The 24,498-nt window shown below is 36.7% G+C and overlaps 1 protein-coding gene across 10 annotated transcripts in view; it reads left to right on the forward strand.

The window, feature by feature from the left end:
- The window catches only part of SHLD2 (shieldin complex subunit 2), a 41,169-nt gene extending 17,102 nt beyond the window's left edge, over positions 1-24,067 (forward strand). For 5 of the 10 annotated variants that reach the window (XM_040605607.1, XM_040605606.1, XM_040605601.1 and 2 more), the window contains 8 exons: positions 6,567-9,073; positions 9,873-9,980; positions 10,784-10,978; positions 13,214-13,348; positions 15,538-15,744; positions 16,626-16,860; positions 21,597-21,712; positions 22,388-24,067. In XM_040605607.1, coding sequence (XP_040461541.1) covers positions 7,552-9,073; positions 9,873-9,980; positions 10,784-10,978; positions 13,214-13,348; positions 15,538-15,744; positions 16,626-16,860; positions 21,597-21,712; positions 22,388-22,560 — 2,691 coding nt within the window. In that variant the 5' untranslated portion in view covers positions 6,567-7,551 and the 3' untranslated portion in view covers positions 22,561-24,067. Of the gene's footprint in view, positions 1-140; positions 2,505-6,566; positions 9,074-9,872; positions 9,981-10,783; positions 10,979-13,213; positions 13,349-15,537; positions 15,745-16,625; positions 16,861-21,596; positions 21,713-22,387 lie in introns of all 10 variants that reach the window. The other 5 variants (XM_040605609.1, XM_040605610.1, XM_040605604.1 and 2 more) reach the window with 4 other exon arrangements.
- Positions 24,068-24,498: the final 431 nt, after the last annotated feature.

Consider the following 24,498-nt stretch of genomic DNA (forward strand, 5'->3'; position numbering starts at 1 on the left):
TCACAAAAGCCTACTGCCTTTACTGCAATTTTCAAAGACAATGAAGACCATCTCAATGGCTGAATTGAAATGTATTATCAGTGTTCAGATTTTTGCTTCATTGGAAAAGTAATCCTTTTAAAATAAAATGGCTGATGCAGCTGCTGAGTAGATGTCTCCATATGATCCAAGCTTGTATTTACAGAAGAGCTTCAAATAAAGGAAAACATTTTCCTTTTGGACCACAATTTTAGAAGCCACAGGCCTTGATTCTGCAGGCAAGTAGGTACACATTAAATGTTAACAATGCCATTTGGTTGCTTGCCTTGGTTATTATTTTAATAGTTATGAAGAACAATGGTAGTGTTTCTAGCCTTTTAATCAGTATTTTGATTTAACTTCTGAAAAGCATCAGACTGTATGAAACTTCTCAAAACACTGATTTTCATTTGAATTATCAATATCCCTGCCGATGCTGCAGGAGTATTTAGGAAAGTTTCTATTGCCTAAATCTTAGGTGTTTCATATTCAAAAAAGCGTTTTGTTACTAAAAATGTTGCAGATAATGAAAATTGCATACACATTGTTTTATGGCTATATATTACTGAATACAGCTTTTATTTGCAAACCAGCTGTGCCTGTCTCAAGGCCAGATGGTTTTGTAGTCCTCTGGTAAGAGCCAGTGACAAGAACTAATTGCTCAACGCATTAGTATTGCTGCTATTTAATATAAATAATAAGTACTAACAGAAATGACTTTCTGTTGAATAATAAATCTATATTCAGCTATTATTTAACAATAACTTCATACTAATTATTACAGGTACTGCTGTAGGAATGAAGGTTTGTGATTTTCATGAATCTAGATACTGACTAGCAGGGTTCTTGCTCTACCACCATGTCTGGTCAACAGCTGCCTCCGCAATGTGTTCCAGACATGTTATTATGTGAGCAAAATAACCATCTTGGAGTAAACTTACTTTTGCTTAAACAGGTCAGTTATAGATAGGACTACAGGATTTGCCTGAAACTTTGTATTAAAATTTAGGTAACGGCTATTTGGTGATTTTTTTTTTTACCACCACCAAACAAAGGGTGACAAAAATAAGACCTGTATTACTTATCCTATCAATTTCTGCAGTTGCCCATGTGTACGTGTACTTTCTCCCACATGGGTGTTCTCTTGACTTCTTGTAAGGTCCCACTAGCCTAGTCTAAAGCCAATCTGCTTAAATCCCCTTGATCTGCCATCAATTTACAGGTATAGTCTGATGTTAATACATCATGATGATACATCGCTCGCTTAGGTAGAATATAAGATTGCTTCAGCTCTAAGTTGCTTAGCTTGATCTCTTCTGGCAGTTTTTATTTTTCATTCAGTTCCTCTTAATACATACAAATATTTGGACGAAGCTTCTTACTCATTTGGTGGATAGGTGATGTTGCTGGTATATTGATCCACTTGCAGTGCCAACATGAGTTGTTGGCATAAAGATCATCTGTCTCTTTTCTTGCACAAATTGTAAGCAAACATGTAGTATGTTCATCACTTCATCCTGGTGTTGTTTCAGATTCTAAGTGTGTGAAACTGTTATTACACTGCTTGTTGTTTGTTCCGTTTTTCAAGGTTGTTGTACAGCTACAGCACCTGGCTCTTAAAAAGGCAGAGTTGAATATTGGAGCAGTGTGGTAAAAGTGCCAGAAGATTTTCCTGTGATGTAGTCAGAATTCTGCATCCAGAGGTTCATTTCTCATTTTCCTTTGGTTGGCAAGTGTCCTAGTAGATTTTCTACTCTATCATCAATTGGGATGAACTGTTTAAAAAAACAAACAACCAATGAAACAACCCTACAGCTTGAACTGAAAGCAAACACTTTGAAGATGGCTGTTAGTAACTCGTTTTTTTCTGTTGTAAGGCCAGTGAAACAGTCCTTTAATTTTGTTTATGCTACTGATAGAAGTGTAAAATCAAGCATGCAAATGGAGGGAGGGGAGAGCTCAAAGTAGAAGTTAAAATTTGGAATTTAAAGCATATCCTGCCTTACGTATTTGTGACCTACAGGGCCAGCTTTTCATCAAGTAAAGAAAGATATAATTGCTTTTGCATATTGTAGGAATCAAGTTAAGTACTTGCAGGTTAGGGTGTTCATCATCAAGCTGTTCCAAATTAAAGCTGCAAGTTAAGAGAATATATAGAAATATGTATTTCTATATATTCTATATAAATATATATATTCTTTTATGTGTCTACATATAAAAGAATATACTGGGGTTATCCCCAAAAGCTTAAGTGTTGGGGGTATATGAGAATCTCATAGGGGTAAAGTTATTCTTTTGCATTATATTGCACTAATCTGATATATCACTGTTATTTCTGTAATTTTATTTGTAGCTTGAAGCTGCAGTCTGTAACAGACATGAAGAAACCGGCACCCAGAGGTGGAATTAGTGTGGTTTACTTCCAGTGTATAGGACTTACATAAAGACTTGATGAAGCTATATTTGGATGTAACTTTTAAATTTAGGTATCTGACTACCATTAATATTCAGGAGTGATAGGAAGTTACTTTGGCGTAATGCTTAAGTGATTATTGTGGTGAGTGAATACTATAAATGAAGAGTGAAATATGAAATAAAAGTAATGGCTACTTCTAAGGTATTTTAAAAATAATTTAAGACCATGTATGTGGCATCGCACAATGTGCTTCGACTTTTAACTATGGGAAGAGGATTTTAAAAGTTATTTGTAATTTTTTCCTATGTGTAGCAAATTACTAGAGATTAACAAACTGTTAATGTCATAGTTCCTCATTTTAAAAACCTTTAAATTTAGAATTCCTCTCTTGTTGTTTAGGTCAGGGGAAATACATTGTGGTATATAGTCTATTTCTTGTAATAGGTATTTTAAACTTCGGTTGCAATGTCTTGCAAATGTAAAACTTGCTGATGTAGTTACTGTGTTTTAATAGATCATTGACCCGTCAATCAGACTCTGACCATTTCAGAGATAAAACACTAGGCTTTCATTGGTCATTATGAATAGAGCACCTTTCCACAAATTAAGAAATGGTGTAATAATTAACAGGTATAATGGGTATGTGCATTCAGGTTTCAGTTATATCTTTATGAGCTTTAGCTCCTGTTATCTTTGGTGTAGTTAACCCCCTGTCTACTCACAGATAACTTACCTACAGGATAAAAATGGATTTGTTTTCTGGCAGTGCCATTTTGCTAATAGGATAGTATTTTGCTCGTTTTTTTAAGATCTGTAATGAGCTGTTCTTTTAGACTTTTTCTTTAAAACAAAGCACATTAACTTCACTAACAAAACTCATTAAGTAATAATACTGTTCTAAAGAAGCATAGCAAGATTCTTTTAAACACTTTTGCATGCAGATAATTTAACAGAACTTTAATTTTTTCTGATTCAGAGACTTAAATGATTGTAAGTAATGATGATTTCTGGTGCTGGGGTTTGGTATCTTTGTCCTAAAAAGTAATTCGGAAATTGCCAAAGCAGGTCATTCAATAGTGAACTCATTCGGTGAACTAGGCAGAGGTCACTTAGCATTCCTAAGGTCTAAATATCTCAAGAAAAATGAAATTTTAAGGTTTTGAAAAGATAAATGATACTTTAATTGCAAAAATTTGTTAAATAACATCAAGATTCAAATGTTTTTATGTAATATACTTGCACTGCAAAATATGAATCAGGAAAGAAAATCTTCAGTTCAGAGAAGTTATAGAACTGGAAAGTTAAGGAAAACTTTCTGAATTATATATAACTACTTAATCTTTAAATGTGACAAAACTCAAGAGAAGTAATAGTTAAAATGAGAGGCTGATCAAATACTGCATAAATGGAAGTTTACCAAAGTATAGAAGTTATTTCTGTTTTGACAAGTGTTTTCCTATTAAAGTGGTGTTGGCATCTTAGTTAGTGTTATTAATCTGATTTTACATGGTTTTATATGCAATACTGTTTCAGGTGTGTTTTTATTTAACATGTGAGTCTCTATAAAAATGTGTTCGAAACAAACATCTTTAGTAAACTCATTTTTGTACGAGAAGTGGCATAGCCATCATCCTATTGTAAATTCAATTTAAACTACTTCAGGGAAATTCAGTTGCTAATGACATTGATTGTCCCTATATGTGCAGCAGTAGATCTTGGAAGTGTTAGCATTTGCGGTCAGTAGCTCCCAGATTTTTTTCATTGGTGGGGTTTTACTGTAGTAAATAAGTTACTGATTATTATTAATACATTTTGGTCATGTCAATGTTACCTAAGTGTAAGGTGTGCTTATACAAGCAAGTACTCAGGTACTTGTCTAAAAAAGTGTTTTCAAAGTACTTCTTTCATACTAGTCACAGATCTTAATGTATACATGTATTTGTAAGAGGATGAGTTATTCTTGAAGAAAATGCAGAAATTTTTCAATTGTACTTGGCAGTATCATGCCTGCTGTAACTTGAGTCCAAAACACTGCAGTTGCAAGAGGAATTAGCTTTTTTAGAGTATATTGTGAGACTGCTAAGATCTTCCAGCTCCACAAAAAGAGATCCTCGGGGGGGGGGGGGGGGGGGGGGAGGAGGAGGAAAGGAAAAAAGACAAATACTGTGCCCTTCCAATTTATAATATTTCAATATGTGTCCAAGTAGGTAGTTTAGTTATTCATAAAAGATGAGGGGTAGTGGGGTGTGGTCAACACATTTCTGATCCAAGAGTGGCTTACACTGAGGCTCTGGAATGCAACCTTCCCTGTGCCTAACACCATCCTCATAAACCTTCCGGTTACTTGTTCCTTTATTTCTAGTAGTCTGTTCTTTCATTAATCTGATGCTGTGATGATGATGACCCTTCCTTAACTGGAAGGATGGGTAGATCCATAACTACCCACCTATATATATATATATATACATACTTATATATGTATTAAAAAACCTACTTTTTTTTTGCTATATTCTGATCCTCACACGCATACTACTTAATATTGTAGTGCACACAAAACTACTTGAAGCCAACCACAACTAATTAATCCATAACAAATAAAAATAGTTAAATAAAATCCTCTGTAATCTTTATTTTCCCAGTTCTTCTATTTTGCCTGTATTTAAATCTAAAAGTAAGACTCCTGTTTTGCCACAAGGATCTTATCTGAATGTAAGAAGAATTAATCCAGTTGAATCTTGGGAATAAAAATAGAAAATAGATTTTCATGAAGACCACAAGTATGCCAAGGTAGCAGCTTTGTCTAATTCGGACTATGCATAAAGAGTTTGTGTGTATATATACTGAGAAGAAAGTCTGGGGCTGTTGGCATGCATTTAGATTTACACATTGTTGTTTTCATAGACTGGTAAAGCTTTTCACTAACAATAATACAGCACTGCTAGGGAATTAAACCAAAGTTAGTTTCTATGGTTTGAATATGGGGATTAGGCAGAATTACACACGACCCCCCTATGCTTCCATATGATTCTTCAGTGATGTTTTTCCTTCAAGTCTTAACTGATTGATTAATTCATTGTTCTGCCTTGATTATGGGAAGAATCACCTGGGCGAGGGACCGAGCGCTGCCCCAGCCAGTGTGCGGGTGGCACCAGCTGGGGGTGTCGATGTGCTGGGGGGGCGGGGGGCTCCGCAGGGGGGGCTGGGCAGGCCGGGCCGAGGGGCCGAGGCCGCTCGTACGAGGTTCCCCAGGGCTCAGCGCCGGGCCCCGCGCCGGGGTCACCCCAGCCCCGGGCAGCTGCGGGCCTGGGGCAGAGCGGCTGGGAAGGGCCCGGCGGGGAAGGGCCCGGGGGGGCTGGCTGGCGGCCGGCTGGGCAGGAGCCCCCCGCGTGCCCAGGTGGCCCAGGAGGCCAGCGGCACCGGGCTGGTGCCCGAAACAGCGTGGCCAGGGAACAAGCGACTCTATGAGTTTGGTCTTATCAGTTAGGTTGCACTTCTGAAGTTCATGTAGAGCAGTGGTAACATTTTCTGTTTGTCGTAGGGGATCTGTTACTGAGGCTGTTTTGACATCGTTATTGGGTAGCTTTTTATCTACAGAACTTACTAACATCACTTCTTTAGGACTTCAACCTCACTGTCACTTTGCTTTGCCTTTCTTTTCTTACGTCATGAATGTTGAACTGCAGATTCCGTTAGTTATTTGTATATTACCATTCTTTAATTACATAATTTAAACCTTTCGTATGGGAATTATCCTTTAAAAGTTGCATTCATATGAGGCTGAATTCAAATGTACAACTACAGAAGTTTGGATACTCTAGTCATTTAAGTATGAAGTGCTTTGCAATGATCATAAAACTGAGCAATACCAGTTAGTGTTTTGTAGCTTCTTTATATGATAACATATCTGGTTTTAGTGGTTGTAATACTGTTTTTCCAGATGCAGCTATAATATACCGGAGATCGGGATGTTTATCTTTTTTCCATGTTACTGTGAGTTTTATGAGTGTGCAGAGTTATCGACCCCTAGCGGGTTGTTAGGAAAATGGCCGTTAATTTAATAATTGCTAAATGAAAAATGTAAGTACTTTTCAGTGCTGTCTTTGTTTCAGTGTTCTTTTTCTTCTGTTTGCAGCCGGATTATCTCCCAGAGTTCACTTCTGGTGTTCCGTTTCCTACCTCTGCAGAATTGCCTATTGCAGCAACTTCTATGAACAACACTCCCAAAACACGTAGCTAGGTGTCTGCATTTTAATGAACATTTGTAGGTGTCACTGAGTATTTTAAAATTAGACTACAGCAGAAATTTAAAAAATCAGGGGTCCTTTGTGCTGTGTAAGGTGGGCTTATCTTTAATTAGCTAGAAAAGCTAGTAGCTTCTTGGGTAGTATGGTGCTATTTAAATGAATTAAAACAAATTATGAGTCATCTGCTCAGGTTTCACTGACCTCTTAGCTGACTGTTTACTTAATAATTATAATTTATCAATAATATCATCAAGCTTTCCATTTCCTAAAACAGTCACTTAACACAGTATTTTCATGCTAAAACAGCATGTAAAATACTGCATTTGTAGAAAATTTTAAACTAATTATTAATAGCTCTAGTATTTTTAATCATTTAGTTGAAATTGTAGTTTTCTGGGAGATTAAGTTATCTCCTAACTATGCTGTGTAAGTTTATTACACCCATTTATTTCAGATTAAAATTAGGTACTGAATAGGGAGTTCACGTCTGACTGGCTAATTAGCAATAATAAATGAAGATGCGTCTGCTCATGAATTAAACTTAAATTGAACTCCACTATAACTCTGCATCTGCTCTGTGTTTTCAAGTATCAGTATCAGAAATTAAGCCCCACTGTAAATTCATTTTTCTAAGCAAATTTGATACAATAAATAACTTCCAGTCTTTTCTTTGTGTGCGTTTTAATTTTATAGGCTTTAGGTAGTAAACTAGTGGTTTTACCAGTTAAATTATTAATTACTCCTTTGAATTTTAGGTGTCTTTAAATTGTAAAGAAAAGGCAAAATATATTTTTTTGCATTTACTAATATTTAGTATTCTGCCTATTACATAAACCACATTGTTTAAAGTCAGACTTGGCACAGCAATCAAAAATGACAAAAAGACGTCAAATTCATATTTTTGTGGGAGCACCCAACATTCCGAGCCTAGTGGAGATGTCAGAACAAAGTAGTTCAGCACCGGCTGCTGAAAAATGGAGGGAACTCCGCTGTTGGTGTGATACACGTAGTCTTTTTCCTGGAAAAGTCAAAGATGCTGACCACTTAATGTTTCAGACAGAAAGCTCTATAGTCACAGCGGTTCCTACAAGTGATGACAGCTCTAAGCAGTCTGAACAGGGGAGATTAATGGTAGCAAAAGAGATTTTGACATCTCTTGTGCCTGCAGCAGTAACTTGTGCCAGCACACCTAAAAAGACCAAAAGTTTAATTTATTCTGATTGTCAGATATCTACAGATAAATGCGCACATGCAAATGTGAATCAGGCTGCAAATCAACACTTTGCACAAAGATTTGCAGAATCAGCTAGACAATATAAACAGTCACATGGTGGCTGTTCAAACCTTACTGAAAGAAAAGCCAGTCACGTAGAATTTAACAGCTCTTACATTTCTGATTTGGTTGCCAGTACTAAGCAGATTAGCGTACATCTAAGGTCTGTGGGAGAAGTTGTTCAATCAGATTGTAGAAGCGATGGCCGTGAACATCGAAGTCAGTATCTGGATTTGTTTTTCCCTCAAAATCGAGAGTCAAAACCAAAAGGACAATCAAGTGATTGTTTAGACTTTGCAGTGTCAACAGACACTGAGTTCCGTAGTATAATAACTTCAAGTCAGATGGCCGTTTTTGCATGGGGTAGGAATGAGATGGAGAAAAGAACTGTAAAACTGTTGGAAACAGAAGCAGGCAAAAAAACTGAAAAAAGGCAGTATGATCAATTCCAGTTTGGTCCTGATGTTGGAACATGTCTTAATGTGGCTGAAAATGAATATAAGGAAGAGTATACAAGTTCCCTTGAACTTTTCAGTTCTGAGGGTGATGGGGAAAATGTTTGCTTTGAAGCTACAAAACAAGAAGGAGCTGCTCAGGGAAACGCAGAGAAGTCTCAAGAACATAACGTTCCTGCTGAGCAATTTGAAAATGAAATCCATATTGAACCACTGAGCTCAGGAATATTGTGCTCTCAAGTAGACAGTTCTCGTAAGATCTGCTTGGAAAGAGCCCGCCAGTATGAAGATTCCTTTCATATTTTTCCTCCAGCATTTGAAAGACAGCTGAAACCAAAGAGAGCTAAACTGAATTCTTCCCCAGCTGGTCCTGGGATGAGAGTGGATCAAGAGAGGATGGCAGAGTTCAAGAAGCTTCAAAAGAAACTAACACCACTTAAGAATTGTTGCTGCAGAAATCAAAAGTACAATGTTTTGGTTACAATAGTACATCCCTGTCATATCAGAGAAATACAGATGAAGACTAGACCAAAATCTTCATGTACAATTCCTGTAGCAACAATCGTCGTTATTGACCAGTCAGAAATTGAGAGAAAGGTGGTGCTGTGGCGTAGCGCTGCATTTTGGTCACTCACCGTGTTTCCTGGGGATGTTGTACTGCTTACAGGTGAGAATTCCTTTGTTTGCCTTTTTAAAATGTGGGTCTTAAAAATGCCTATTTTAAGTAGAATAGTGTGTAACCAGTAATTTGAAACTGTGGCTAAGTGTTTGTAAGTATCTTACATTGCTCAGCATCACTTTGAATTTTCAGTCATCCTGCCAGCGGAACATCAACGGTCTCATGGAAGCTTGCCTGTCTCTTCTGTGTAGTCTTTGGTCTGAGACACAGGAGTGCATTGATACTGCAGCAGTGCCGTAGGTAGTCAGTCTTATTTTCTAACCTGTCAGTGCTTTAAAACAATTGTTCCTGAAAGGTGTAAGTGCTGCTACAAACCAGATATGCTAGTTGTTCAATGGGTAGACTTTTTTTGTAATTCTCCGCTGTCGAGCCAGAAAATCATGGTGATCTGTTCAGTCTCAGGGTGAGAAATAGTTCTTGTCTGCTTAATCATTCTTATCTCAAAATACATCAAAAGTCTTTCTGGGTAAGCCTAGTACTTCGCTACTCGTTCTGAAATGTTGCACAATAATAATTCACCAATACAGTCACCTACTTCACTTATACAGCACCTGCTATGAGACTATTGAATGTTTTATATGAATTGAAGAATTACGTCAGACTACTGAGAAAATTTGATTAAGTCATTGTAAAGGGTGTTGGCAGAATAAATAAAAATCACTTTGTTTCCAAGCGATCTCTTTCAGTTTTTCACACCTGTATGCATGATGGTTCTATAGTCAAGGAAAGTGTGATGTACTTCAATATTGCTAATACATGAATTGATAAGGCTGCTTCTTTCTTGCAGATTTAATAATGTACGAAAATCTTTGGTGTGGAGAGATCATGCTGCAGTCGACATTTACCAGCCAGTTACTGAATCTGGGGAACTGCTCAGCTCTCAATCCAGAAGAATGTAAGATTGTAGTGCATAAGCTTCCACAAAAATCACAGTTAAATAGCTATTTAAAGTACTCATTTTTTTGGCAATACCTCCTATACAGGACAAAACAGAAATGTGAGCAACAGAGCTATAAAACGCTACAGGAAAGTATGACAGGAACACATGTGGGCAAGATGTTTGGCATGATGACATCAGATAGGCACATGAACTTTATGGTAGAGTTGGGTGGTTACCATTCAAAACTCTGAAAGACTGAATTCTTTGAGCTTAGTTTGAGAAAGAGCAGTTATTCCAGCACTCAACCATAAGATGTCTGAGATTTCACGAGGATTAAATTCTTTGCAAAAACTTGAGGCTTAAAAGTTAGTAGATCCATTCAGGGAGAGTAATTCATTGCAGGCGACTAAGCATGAAGTCTTTAAAGATATGTGAGGATACAGTAGAAGTATCACCGTGAACTTGAGTTACTCTTATTGTCTTCCTGATCCTCATTATTTCCAGCTGTTTAAGGCAGGTGCTGAGGTAAATGAACAAGAATAGCTGTTCCTACCAAGCTGTGATAAAATTTCTCTCCTATTTTTAGTGTGATTTAAAATATTGTACTTGGCTTAACTGTGGGATGCTATCAAGGGAAGGCAGATGAAGTGTGGTTTAATTTTGGATGAAGCGTTACACATCTCAAGAATTTCTTGCCTTAGAATTATTGTGAAATAGTTTTCGCTTTGTCAATATAAATAAGTACCAACTGATAAATTTTGTACTTCTAAGCTTAAAAAAAAAAAAGTGTCCCTTTAACTTTTTTTATTGTATCTAAGTTTGTCCTGTAGTGGATGGTGATGCTCTCCATGGCTTATTGTCATACGTATCATCAGAATTTCCACACTTCAGAGACATTCCACGAAGACAAGTTCAGAGTCTGGATAGTGTTCAGTATATGCAGCTAGACCAGCTCCAGCCAAATACATTGGTTCACTCGGTCTTGAAAGTTATCAACATTGCTGTTTTAATAGGTAAGTTCATGCACTGGACTTTGACTTCCAAAACTTCAACAACAGGTAAAACTTAAATAGTAATTTTGCGAGGCAGTTCTGGTGATTTCCCATTCCATACACCAGTGTTTGACACGGGAATCACAAGGGAAACGTCTGTGACGATCCACTCATGGGAGGCATAGCAAAGAAATGGAGTTAAGGACAGGGAGAAAATGGTGACCGTAGTTAGCTGCTGAAAGGAGGTTACTACACACTAGTGGTATGGATAGCATACGTGCCTGTGGGAGCAGCACGCAGGCGGTGGGCACTGAGTGTTCCTGCTCACCGAGGGATTTGTGTGTTTTCCCTAAGGAATCAGCACTCAACACCGGCTGCAGCTACAAATGTATTGACTTGTCAGTGAGATAGCTTGGGCATCTCCACAGCTTCAAGTATCTTAAGTATGAGGAATGTGGGTTTGAAATCCTTCTCCGGGAAGATAGGTGTGTGTGGCAGGAGTGCTGAAAAGAGGAAGATACTGCAGTTACGGTGGAGGAACATAAAGGTGTTTTTTAATGGCTCTTGAAATTCAAGAGGTACATTCTTGCTGTAGACCGCTGCTTGAAAAAGGGGGCTGGTTTATGAAAATGTCACATGGGACAGTCAAGCCTTACTAATTCAAAGCTTGCCAGCCAACTACCTTCCAGGTAAGCATCCTGTCGTTAAAGGAAAATTTGATTGCACTGTAAATCATGTGGTTTTCAGAATGAAGTTATTATTTTAATCAAAGGGTTTAGGAATTGCTTGCCTTTCTTACTTTATAAAGGAGCTGTGTTGCTCTTTATGTTTTATTTGGAACAGTTCTTGTTTGTTTCTATTTTTTCCTATCTAGGATAGGTTTTTAAAGCTAAGCATTCCTGGTTTCTTAAATACGTGTGATGTTTCTTTATAATAAACCTTACTTGTGTGCCTTTCTGTAAAAGTTCTTTTTGATTTTTCAGCACTGGAAAGTGCACAGTATGAAACTGCTAACATGTCTTAAGGTGATAACTCTTTTTCTGCATAGGCTCAACAGAGACCTGCCTCATCAATATAAGTTTGTCTTGGAAATCTGAGTTTCCTGTATATTTTTATTGTAAACTCTCCTCTTCCCCAAAGAATCATGGTCAGCAGTCCATGTACTGATTTTTTTTTTTTAAGTTTATTCTTCAGTCACACATTAATTTTCTTCTAATAATTAATGTAGTTATTTCAGGATTCCTTTTGCTGAAGCGCTTTTCCATGTTAAAATTGAGGATTTGTTTCCATTTCTTCATAATTGGGCCTTACAGCTGCTTCCTAGCATCTTCTTCCCCTCTGAAGTGAACAAAACCAAATTTATTTGGGGCATTCTCGGTATTTCAAGCAGTGTCTTTCCATGTTTTTTTTAACTTGTATTGGGCAGTTAAAGATCACCATTCACACCTGGAAAAGGACTCTTCTTCCCTTTTTTCCCTGCATAACTGTTCTGATTATCTTTTTTTTACAGTACCACTGTTTCTCTGTGCTTGACTTCAAGCTTTGGCCACAAATTTGATCATATTGCACTACCGTCTTGTATTAGTAAGATTCAAATTTTTACCCACACTGTCAATATCATGTTTATTAATTATAAATGGAGAATTTTGAAGATGGGAATCTTTATAATTTATTATTATACATAAAATCTTAGAATTGTTAGATATTTAAAGCAAGAGCTCTTGTTCAAAAATTATTTGGTTTTGAAAAATACTGTATTTTTAGTGTGGAGCTTAATTGTTTCAGTATATATGTACTGTTATTAATCCTCTCAGTGGGCTTGTACGTGATTGTAGTTTTCTTTTGTGAAGACTCTTAGAGAAATGTTTCTTTCAGTGTATTCCACAGAAGTTACAGGAACTTTAACTTCCAGCTATGACAGTTTATTGCTGAGAGATTGAGTCTGCTTTCTTTCCATTTTTACCAGTCAGGATGCAGGGGAGCTGAAAGATGTATGGATTGCTAGGTATTTAGGTAGATAAAGGTAGATTAGTATACTTTGTGCATTCCTTTAAACTAGGTTTGTGTTGCTGAAGAAATCAGATTGCTCTCATTTTGTCCTGAAGAAATTGTAGGTGTGTTCTTGTTTACTTATAGTTGTATATGTATATGTAAAATAACATAGCTGCGTGATTTCATCTTAATATTGAGGCACATGGGTTTTGCATGTTTATATGCTGTTTACTGTAGAACTCACATAATTTCAAACTTTTTCAGAATCTGTGTATAGATACAGAGGTGGCAACCAAAAAAAAATTGTTCTAACAGTAGAACAGAACAGAGGTCAACACTATAGGATGGTACTGTGGGGAGCAGGGGCTGCCTGGTGCCCTCAACTTCAAAGGAAAAAAGGTAAAGTCCGTGTACCTGTAGGTAGCTGTAAAAGGATTTTTGTGATGTTACTAGTATCTTTAAAAAGGTCAGCTGGTAACGTCTTTCCATTAAAACTGTAAATACTCCCCTTGGAAAGGCAATATACTTGATAACAATTTTAACATTTCTCCTCTGTTAAGAAGCAGTGCCATCAGCAACAGATTTGAGTGCACTCGCTTTATGAGACTGAGAAAGCATGAATGTTTAGAAACTTTACTCTAGGTACAAGATGCACTGGTGTTCAGTTATGTAACTATAAACACTTGAGTAATAACTATGTTACTATGTTTGCTGAGTCTTCCTTATTGTTGTCTGGTTTAGCATGAATTGCTGTTTTTCTGCTTCTGATATTCATTCTCTGCTTGCCACCTTACTGCAGGGTCAGACTTTACCCTAATGGTTTTGCTGTCAAGTCTAGCTCTAACTGACCAAAACCATCTCTTGCAAGAATTACATGGCCTGTGTTTTAGCAGCAACTACTACTGAATTTTGTTTTATTACTGGCTTTGTTAACTTAAAATAAGGAAACTAGGTTTTCATTGAACTGGTAACTTGAGAGTTTGTATTTCTAATCCGTGGATGCGCTTAGGAAGTATATGCTGTATTGAAGTGCAGAATGTGGTGGCCTAAAATGCCTGTTTTTGTACAGTGCAAAATAAAACCCAGAAAGGTTAAAACCTCACAGTGAATCTTTACCTATTAAACATAGATGCTCTGAATTCTGCCAATTCCACTTCAATTTGTAAGTAATCTGCACTCCTAGAAATCATTTAACGGCAAGACATACCTCTTAGACTACTTGAAGAAGATGGTCCAATTTAAACATTAACCAATTAACTTTATTACATAATACCTACATGGTTATTGGTTTTGTGCGTGCTTCAGTGTGAGCAGGTATATACTGTTTGTTAGATTCTTAGAAATCTTACAGAATTTAGTATGCTAGACTATTAAACTTCTCAAAATACAGCATTTTAGAATTGTAGCTGCAAAAAGAAGATACCAAAGGGACTTTCTAAGACCCAATCATATATCAGTTCTCTGATGCTTGAAGCAGAAGAGTGTAAATTGTAGATCTCTGTAGCATTAAGTCTTTACTCTTGTGATCAGTTTTCTAATCAACAGGGGAATGTTGAAGATCTGAATAATAAGTTAAATTCGGGATCAACCAAATCCCGTACCCTAGTTAGACTATGTCCTCCACTTCCATATATCCCCTCTTGCCAAGAGCACGTTTCTTTCTTCCTGTTTAGATTTTCCCTCACTGTTGCTGTATTGTTACTACCTGAATCTTGCTTTGGACTAGAACACACAACACACTCAGTTCTGGGGCACTGCAATATCTCTAGTCAGATGTGATGTGCAGGAAACTAGACATGTTCAGAGGAGAGAAAGTTCTGGAGTATTTTGCTGTAAAACACTGTCTGGTGGCAGATTTTTTCAGACACTTGCAATTTTAGCAGGTTACTACTAAAAATCAGATTAATCCAAAATATGAAAACACTAAAACATGCTAATAAAATCCTTACACATTTTTCTACCCTTATTTCCAAACCAAATTATTTTGGCTGCAACTTTCAGCTTGAGCAAATATGGAGGAAAAGTAACAGCCTGAAAGGTTATCGGGCCTGATCAGTAGATGAATGCTGGATTCTTACAACAAAGTGAAGGACAACTCAAAATGTTTCTCCTCTGTAATCTCCTTTTATAAAGTATTTTTCTTTATTATAGAGTCAATTGGAAGATGGAAAATCAGTATTTTTAAATTGGAACGTTATGGAGATTAAGATTAAATTAGAAGATTAAAAAACAGGGGTGTATTAAAGATGGAAGTGATTAATAACGTGAAGATTTTTTATTCTAGGCATTCCCAACTTTTCCTTATTAGAGCTGGCAAATTGGTTTCTTTTTAAAAAAAAGTTTGGTTGATTGGAAACCTGAATTCAGAACAAGTGAAATGAAAACATTGTTTAGTTATGGGAGGACTCATGCAAAGTTTATAGGGAAGGGAAAACCTCTACGTGTCATCACACTTGAAATAAAGTTGCCGGAGCTGACCATGTGAGAATGTCTTGTTGATTTGCTTCTCAATCTTGTCAGTGATTGTGGCTTTCTATAAATTAACTAAGGTATAGAAAGTAAACTCGTTTGCTTTTTTTGTCCTGTAGAACACCTGTGGGACTTCAAATACCTTCTGGTCCAACGTAGTTCTGTCTCTGGTGACTTTGAACTGCACACAACTCCATGGTCATCCTACGAGTGCTTGTTTGATGATGACAGAAGGGCAATTGAATTTAAAGAAAAGTTTCAGAAAAGCAAAACTTCCCTCATGCAGGTGACAAAGCTCTCGATGCATTTGGAGGAAAAATGCTCAGGTAAAGTCGTTATCCATAGCTCTGTAACTGTTCCACACTTGTCTGTTGTGCAGTGTGTAACTAAGCAAAATAGATGTTCTGTTGATTAAGTAAAACTTTTTTCATTTTTAGGTTAGCACAGTTGTGGGAGTCTTTAATTTATTCTGAGGGCTGCTGCTCAATATCCAGCCAAACTGTGAATGCAGCCTTCCCTCAGTGAGCCCAGAGGTGGGACAGGTGGTACCATACAGAGATAGGCTTTGGAACACAGTGTGAAATGCTGCCTTTTGTTGTCCACGCCAACCAGTCTAGTAATGATGTGATTAATGACTGAAAGTTTGTCTAATAGCAATTCTCTAAAGCGAGAGTAAAATAGCTACTGCTAGCGAAGACTGCTTACAAAAGAACAAAGACAACATTTTATGCAGTCACCACCTCCCAGATAAACCTAGAAGATTGCGAAGGTTGGTGTTAAACATTAAGAAGTAACTATATAAAGTTGGTGTTGCAGCATTTAACTCTAGTTTATGTAGGAATAGTGGAAGGCTAAGTTGTTTAAGCTGTGCTTTTCACTGTCTCTGAATTAGCATGGAAGAAAAGCAACTGGCAATTTGCACAATTCTAATCTCTTGATCTCTTATTCAGGCTCTTCTGTAGTGGTATCTATGACAACAGTACCTGAAAACATAGTACTTGTATGTACTTTTAAGTAATACTTAACCACAATGACTTTTTGCTGCATAAATCATCTCTAAAAATATGAGTGTGTGCTTCTAAAGCTGGGGGGGGATTCAGAAAGGTTTATTGATAATCATTTTGGTTTTGAACAAGCTGTAACCCTTGCGTTTGGTTTTAGTTATAAATAAAACTGAATGCAGATTTTATTGAAATTGTTTTTGCAGGAGTGATTCAAGTGAAAGCCCATATCTTAGAACTGAAGTTTACCCTTTCAACTGGTCAGTGCAAGCAACTCGCCTTCTGTGCTGACACTTCACTGGAGTGTGTTTTGGCCTCTCTGCCGATGATAACGTATTCAGGCTGTGCTCAATGTGGTTTGGAACTACCGACGGATAAGAACATGATCTACAAGCAGTGTATAAGATGTTTGCCGTACAACAAAGTAAAGACTTTCTACAGGTAAATGAAATAAAACTACAATAACATTACTATTAGGGAAGTAAACTACAACTTTCTCCATTTTAAGCTCCCCCATATAAAAAATTATTTAAGGTGTGGTTAGCAATTTCTATTTTTTTCAAATGTATTTTCAAGGAACTGTTCTTGAATTACTGTATTATATTGCCGTTATTTATAGGTGATACTGTTTATTTAAACCTAACTTTTTAATTTCTTTTAAATACGATGTCATTAGGTTTACCCGGCACTGTGTCAGTAAGCTAAGATGGAGTAGAAGCTTGAGGAGCAAAGGAAAGCTTTTTGAGAGTCTTATTTCAGCCTAAGTTTGAAATTGTGTGAATGCACAACCGTATTTTTAAAAATTAATTAATCAATTCTAGCCTTGCAGAAATTGACATGTTTTCAATAAACATTCTCATAGAGAGCAGGGATAGTAAGTTATCAGCAGGTGGCGCTGTGAGACAAGACGTATGTGCACATTTACTTAAACTAAATCGGTCCAGTTGAGGTGGGAACATTGTTAACAAATTGTTCAATTCTTAATGTTTACTTATATGTTTTGAAATGTAAGTATCAACTTGAAATGTGTAGGTAGAGAAGACTGAGACAATCACAGATGTAATAGGATTCTAGAATATGTACATTTCCTACCAAAATTCATTCTAAAAGTATGCCTCAACTATTTCATAATGAGTTTAATGAATTATTACATACTTAGTAGTTTCTCACTTGGCTTTGATTTAATATTAAGATCCCATTTGTCTAACAAGGTAGTGACTTGGTCTTTTTCCTCTGTGCAAAAAATAGTCTTGCATCTTTAAGTTTACAGCTAAGTGCAAAGAATTTTTCCTTAACTGAAAAGGTTCCCCCTCCGTTTCATAAGATTATGACCTCTCGTGTGACTCTGAAGGACTTCAGTTTACTCTCTTGCACAAAAGGTGGTAGGAAAATGATAAAGACTTCAACTGTTTGTATTCTCAACATGTGAACACGTCTTGATGTGGAACTTAAATGCGCAACTTCTTCAAAGAAAAGTCTGTCATTTTTGTACTGAAATTTTGCTCTGATTAGTTTAGTAAGAATGCATCTCCTTGGTAGTATTTCCTAATTCTGTATTGTAGGATAACTCGGTACGTGTACAGCTTAGCAGGAGAAAAATCTGTCTTTTGCTAAAGAAATATCTTGTGAAAATGAAATTAACTTATTAACTAAATGCTGTTCTAGCATTACTGTGCTGCTTAACAGATTGATACATCTATGGTTAGTGTTAGTCTTTTTTTATAAACCTGTGTGCACAACTAGTAGAAAACTACTTTTTTTTTTTTTTTCCTGTAGTGGGCTAATTCATGTCCCCTTATCTCAGATTGCTTTTAATCCCTCAATATAAGGAGGTAGTATGTTCAGTACGCTCTATTTCTAACAATGGAATAGCTACCAGCATCTCCTTGGAAGTAAAATCTGCGTATTGTTTTCTACTTAATATATACTAAACACTGCAGACTTCTTAAAACATAGGATTAGTCTGTAATTTGATTTGCTGCTTCAATTCAGGGAATTTAGTAACTGATTAACCTAATAGATTTTTTTATTTATGTATTTTAAGAGTGTGAATGTTTAAGATATGAGATAGACAATATGATAGGAAAATAGATACTATGACAGGATCTTGGTATTTAAGAGATTTACATAGCTTTAAAATCTTGGGTTTCAGCACTGTAGGCCACTGAAGTCATCTCCTGTCACCTTTTTCTTTTGAAATGTAGGAGCCCAGGTTTGTTAATCTGCTGTGATCGTAACGAAGCTCATCTTTTCCCTCAGATGCTGAAGACATAACATTTAGGTGCATGTGTATATGCTTAGCTAGCTTTCTTTTTTCCAAGTTAGATACCCAGAACACTGAACACTTTAACACTAGCAGTAATAATGAGGCAGAAGATCCTAAAAACCTATTATACGACAGCACTTACATAAAGTACATGTGTCAATGTTTCCATATTCTTTTTTGAGCTTGGACAATATGAATATGAAGCTAGAAGAAATTACAAAAGTGAAGAGAAAGAAAACTATTTTGTATTTCAGAGTTTATCTCCTAGATTTTGGATATCACAGATGGGCCTTTGTCCAAACTTCCAGTTTCCTAGCGTCTCTTCCCTGGAATTTGGTATGATGGTAGCATTTCCCTTAGATAATTCATTCTTCAGTCTGTACCAATCAGTATTTGCCATTTAAAAAGTTGAACATTTTAACAGTAGCAGTAATGAGACAGAAGATTTCTAGGGTATTTAGGCTCAGCAGGGATTAAATCTAACCTTTCTGTACTAGTGGAAAAGCCTATTTCACTGGCGTGCTTCGCCAGCTTTGTGTGCAGGTACTAAAGGCTATGTACTCAGTAGCCTTTAAGGAATATTTTAGCAGAACTATGTATGCCTCTAGTGAAATTTATTTACATCCTTAAATATGTTTCTAACTGTTTGACATTGATTTAAATTCACCATATTAAAACCAGTGGTATTTAAGGAATAAAGTTAATCTCACAATTGCATTTTCTGTGGCGCTAGTGAAAGGGAATTAACAGTGTCAGTCTCTGTTTTGAAGGCTGTGTTGACTTTTCTTTTTCCCCATGACAGTTCAGTCTTGTTGACGTAAGTAAGATTATTTGAAAGAAGACTTGGATAACCTTGAACAGAGTAGGAGCTGAGGAGGAGGTAGTGCGCATATAATAACCAGGGATGAAGCAAAATTAACCTTTCCTAACGCATCGCTTGGTTTGCAAGTTATATCTGTAGACCGTGCCTGGCTGTGCTTTTAAAAGCTTTGTTTTGCAACATCACTTAGTACATTTCTCTGCAAACGTATTAATTATACCGTTTTCAAAATGGTTATTTAGTATTTCTGGAAATCATAATAATTTTCATGTACTTCAGCATAAATTGTCTAAACCAAAATAATTTCTTCAGACACAAAATAGCGATTGCCCGCAATTAGTTGGGAAGCTGAGCATTAAGTGTACTGTTAAGCTTTCTCTCATGAAGGAAGCCAGCAGTCTTTAGTGACTACAAATAGTGTGGGCCTTGGTTTCTGTCTAAACCAACAGATTTTAAATAATCCCACAGATAATCAGACATGGAGTTCTCTTAGCTCTTTTGATCACTTCACTTAAGATTATGAAATTTAGCAGTAGCTTTTAGATTAACAGATGGCAAGTAAAGTCGTTTGCCTACTGGGAAAGTGGCATGTTTACAGTCATTTGCCTTCGTGCCTCATAAGCATTCAGATTAGTGCTGTTAGGTGTATTCTGCATCATGCTAACTAAATTAATCACTTCATAACACTCCCCAGCTGTCAGTATACTGAACTACTGCCTGACTGTCGTATTTGACAGTGCAGCTCCGTTAGTCTCTTGAAGTGACTGCCCTTCCTTCATTCTGCCGTCTCTGCGGTGAGCACGTTTTATCCTTTTGGGGAACGTCTCCCATGGAAAAGTTCTGCACTGAGGATGATTGTGCCATATTTTATTACATTAACATATACTGGTTTGGTACCGTTCCAATATTGCTATAACCAGGATTTACATTATTGTGATATATCTCCTGATGTTTACTATTTTAGTTTCTTCTGTGGGCGGTCAGGGTGTAAGCGTTGCATCCTGCTTTGGTCAGAGCAGTGCAGATTTTCTAAGAAGTGTGAGGATTGTGGTGCTGCAGATGTTGCAAGTCAAATTGTAAGTAGTGTAAGGGCAGTCAGAACATATGTTGGGTAGAAGCTCCATCAGCTGTATAAATGATTAGACTTAGTAAAATCACTCAGAAGCTTGAAAGCAAGCAGAAACCACCTGCTGAACATCGCTGTAGAGGACTGCTAAGGTATCATCTCGCAGAAACGTTGCAAAACAAATAGCAAGGACTTAATGCCATGCCTTTTTCATTGTTCCCCTAATAATGACAGGTTGGAAAGACAAATACTTGAAATGTAGGGAATACCTGTCTAGAAAAGATCACTTTGTACCAATTGCTTGTTACCCAGTATCACTTTTGAATCATGTGAAACAGCAAAATTTGGAAAGACCAGTGCTTGTGGGACAGCAGTCCCTAACAGGTTCATTTCAAACCAAATAGGAATACTATTGGCAATATTCTGTGTAGAAGATCCAGGAAGGAGGGATTATTACTTTTTTAGCAGTATGTGAAACATTTGATATTAATCATAGTACAAGGGATACTATCTTGGTATTATGTAGTGGCTATGAAGTGGTGTTTTAAGACAGACAGTATTAGGTGATGTTGATACAGATGATACAATTCCAAGTGATGCACCGAAGCTTGTCTCCCTATTTTGCCTTTCCATCTTTATGTACCCATTATATATTTCTAGGTACATATTAACATTTATATTTCGTATATTTAAAGTTCAAGGCCATAAATGACATAACACTAATTTCATAATAGCACAGTTCTCGCTGTCTTCCTGGAAAACGCCACTAAGGCATGGTTTTCTGCAGTTGTCTGAAAGTAAGACTTACTTGATAGCTTTAGAGGTTACTTTAACATTGAGTAGTGACTTCAGAATATATCTCAAACTCATTCCAACTCCAGAGACTTGACAGAGATGAGTGCATAGATTTTCTAGTTCTTGGTGTTAGGTTGGAGGGTGATATTACGTTGTATTACTTTCAGAAATTTTGCTTCAATCAAAAAACCATAGCAGCTAACTTTCAAGTCTTTTGTTTTCTGATCTAGACCTGCTGTGATGACAGTAGAAGATGGAGGTTATGAAATTTATGTTCATGTGGCGGCTGAGTTGATGGAAAAAATCTTCCTCAGTATTCCTGCAGACTGGCTGAACAGATTAGTAGGTACTGTTTCATGAATTACTTCTGATAGAAACAGGCAGCACAGTTCACAATGGGAGTAAGATTTTTAATTATTGACAATTGAGAACTGGGATGAGATTGTTCTGGAAATATGATGATTGCTTATATTGCATGAGACTTTAAAAAAAAAAACCAACACAAAACAAAACAACAAACAAAAAACAGCAACAACACAAAGCCAGAAAAAAAAACCCAAAAAACACCTCAGAACACTTCAGTTGCTGTCCAACAAACTCAGAAGTTCAGAGTTGAGGTAGCAACAAGAGATGAGATGGCATGAACATCTATTGTGCTATATAACTAAGTATTCAGTAACCAAATGGATTGCTTATATGCAGAATAGGGTGTCTTAGCAGTTTTTAGAAATAGCTGACAGGCTCTCATGATGTAAATAACTGAGCAGTGTTCCGGACAGGCTTCCCTTGATACACTTTTTTTTTTTTTTTTGACTTGAAGTGTTTTACATGATTCACAGGTGTTAATTTAATGAGAGAGTCTTAGTGCAGTGTTTTTAAAAAATTTGTTAAAACCAAAACTGACATTCAGATGTTGAACTACACTTTCAGTAATTTAGTGTAGCTTTCATGGAGGTAAAACTGGAACGTTAGGTGCTACTGTGAAAATAAAGAGTAAATTGGATTGTTCTGTCTTTTGCAGTGCCGTCTTCAGATATAACCTACAGCACGATAGTAGCAGATCTGTGTCATTTGCTGCTAGCAGATACAGAAGCATCCTATTTGTTGGAAATTAGGAGCCATTTTGTGCTAGATGAGAACAGCTATCCTTTGCAAAAAGATTTCCATCTGCTAAACCTTCATCCTGATCTTTGAAGCATTGACCTCTGCAATAACCGAGTAACAGAGACCATAGGAACACACAGATGGCAAACAGAAGAAATCTGAAGTAGCTGAAGGAAGCAAATCTCTTTAAAAATACAATAAAGGATTCTGGGTTTAACTCATCCTAAAAACGCAAAAGGACTGGTATAGAATATCTGCTAATAGTACATACTGCTGCTGTAATACTGAAATTTTCATAAAGATATTTTTATACATATATTTTTTTATAATAAACTCTTACTGGGTATCTGTTTTCCTTTTCTCCCCAGAAAAGTTTACTAGTATTGAGAGACTGAATTTTTCTCAGATACGGCAGGAAGACGGCCACAATTCAATGATATTTTAGTTATGAGGGTTTTGTTTGTCTTATTCTATTGCTGTCTGTAACTTGGTTATGTCTTTTGCTTTGCTCTTGTGGTTGCCATCCTTTTTTTAACAGCAGAATTTCTGCCATTTACCCTTAGCAATTTTGCTGCCATTGTTTTCTTTTAGTAAAACAGAACTGTCTCACTGAATCCAATTTTGTGTATCGAGAAGGTATTGCACATATTTATGAGGGTTTAAACTGGTGTGTTCTTTCATGGACCCTTTAAATTATTTAATTGCTGTAGTATTTATTGTTTAGTATTTATCCAGCATAAGCTGGTGAAGAAACTTAATCACCTTAAGCCAGTGTAATCAGTTTAACACTGATCTGCAAAATTTTCTCCCATCTTGATCAGATTTAGAAATTTAATTCTTTTTAAAGTCTTAGTGTATTCTGATAGTGATTTTTAACAGTAAAGCTGAGTGAATGATGACTGTACCTGACTTCATAAAGTAACAGTCTCATAACTACTACTCTGCAAATGCAATTATATATATAGATCAGTATTTTTCTGACAAATATCTTTGTCTGTTATGAATTGTGCCTCTTACAGAGGCTGGTAGAAGCTGTAGGGGATGAATCTTGTTTGCTGCCTGGTAAATCTTTACCTGCACTGGTCTCATTTAGGGAAACTGGTTTCCCCATACACTGTTGCGCTTATCCTCAGGCTTCAAACAGAGCTGTTCTCAAAACTGAATTTGATAAATCAAGTTGTCAAATGTATGATAATGCAAGTAATATGACTGAACAGCTTTCATGTGCTGTTTTCTGGAAGCAGCTTCCTACAACTGAATAACCATCTTTCTTGGTGGCTAGTTTGGACTCTGTTGTATCTCATGTGAAACCAGTTTGGGAGTGTTGGGGTTTTAATTATGTTTGAATAGCACTATGTGTAAGCCACATTAAGTGGAAGTTATGCTATCTGGATTGGGAAGCTGTGTGTGGCTACCACCAAGTTCCACATGCTCTGGGAAGGTCTCTCCAGCTGACTGGGACCCAGCTGCCTCGTTCACTTGTCATGATTTCTCAGATAGCCACTGTGAGTCATAGTTTAACAGTATTCCTTCTTGAAATCCAAGCAACATGACACTGTAGTTCAATGTGAACTTTAATAAATTTACCATAATTCTATAGTTTCTTTGGTTCCTGTCTTCACTTTAGTAATTCTGTGTAAAATTTCTAGGTCTTGCTGCCTTGTGGCTACTACTTCAGGCTTTTCTCCCTGCCTTTCAAGCAGGAAGCCATTTCACTTTCTGTGCCTCCAGCTAGCACAGAGATTTCTTCTGAAGGAGCTTTCTGATCCTTTATCACCTGTAATCATCATTTCAGTTTCATCAAGCTGCTGCTTTTAGAGTATACTGTTACATTAGGAGCAAGCAATCATCACATCCATCTGGTCTCATTTCCTCACTTAGAGGAAGGATAGAGTAGTGCAGATGGCAGTGATCATTAGGTTTCCTAAAAGACTAGTATAGGTATAATTTTAATTGGGAGAGAGGGTAAGGTAGAGTGTGATCCACAAGGGAATATAAATACTCTGAGTAGTGGTAGGGCTTCTCCAA

The sequence above is a fragment of the Falco naumanni genome, chromosome 9, assembly GCF_017639655.2.
Source record: "Falco naumanni isolate bFalNau1 chromosome 9, bFalNau1.pat, whole genome shotgun sequence".
Taxonomy (NCBI): Eukaryota; Metazoa; Chordata; class Aves; order Falconiformes; family Falconidae; genus Falco; species Falco naumanni.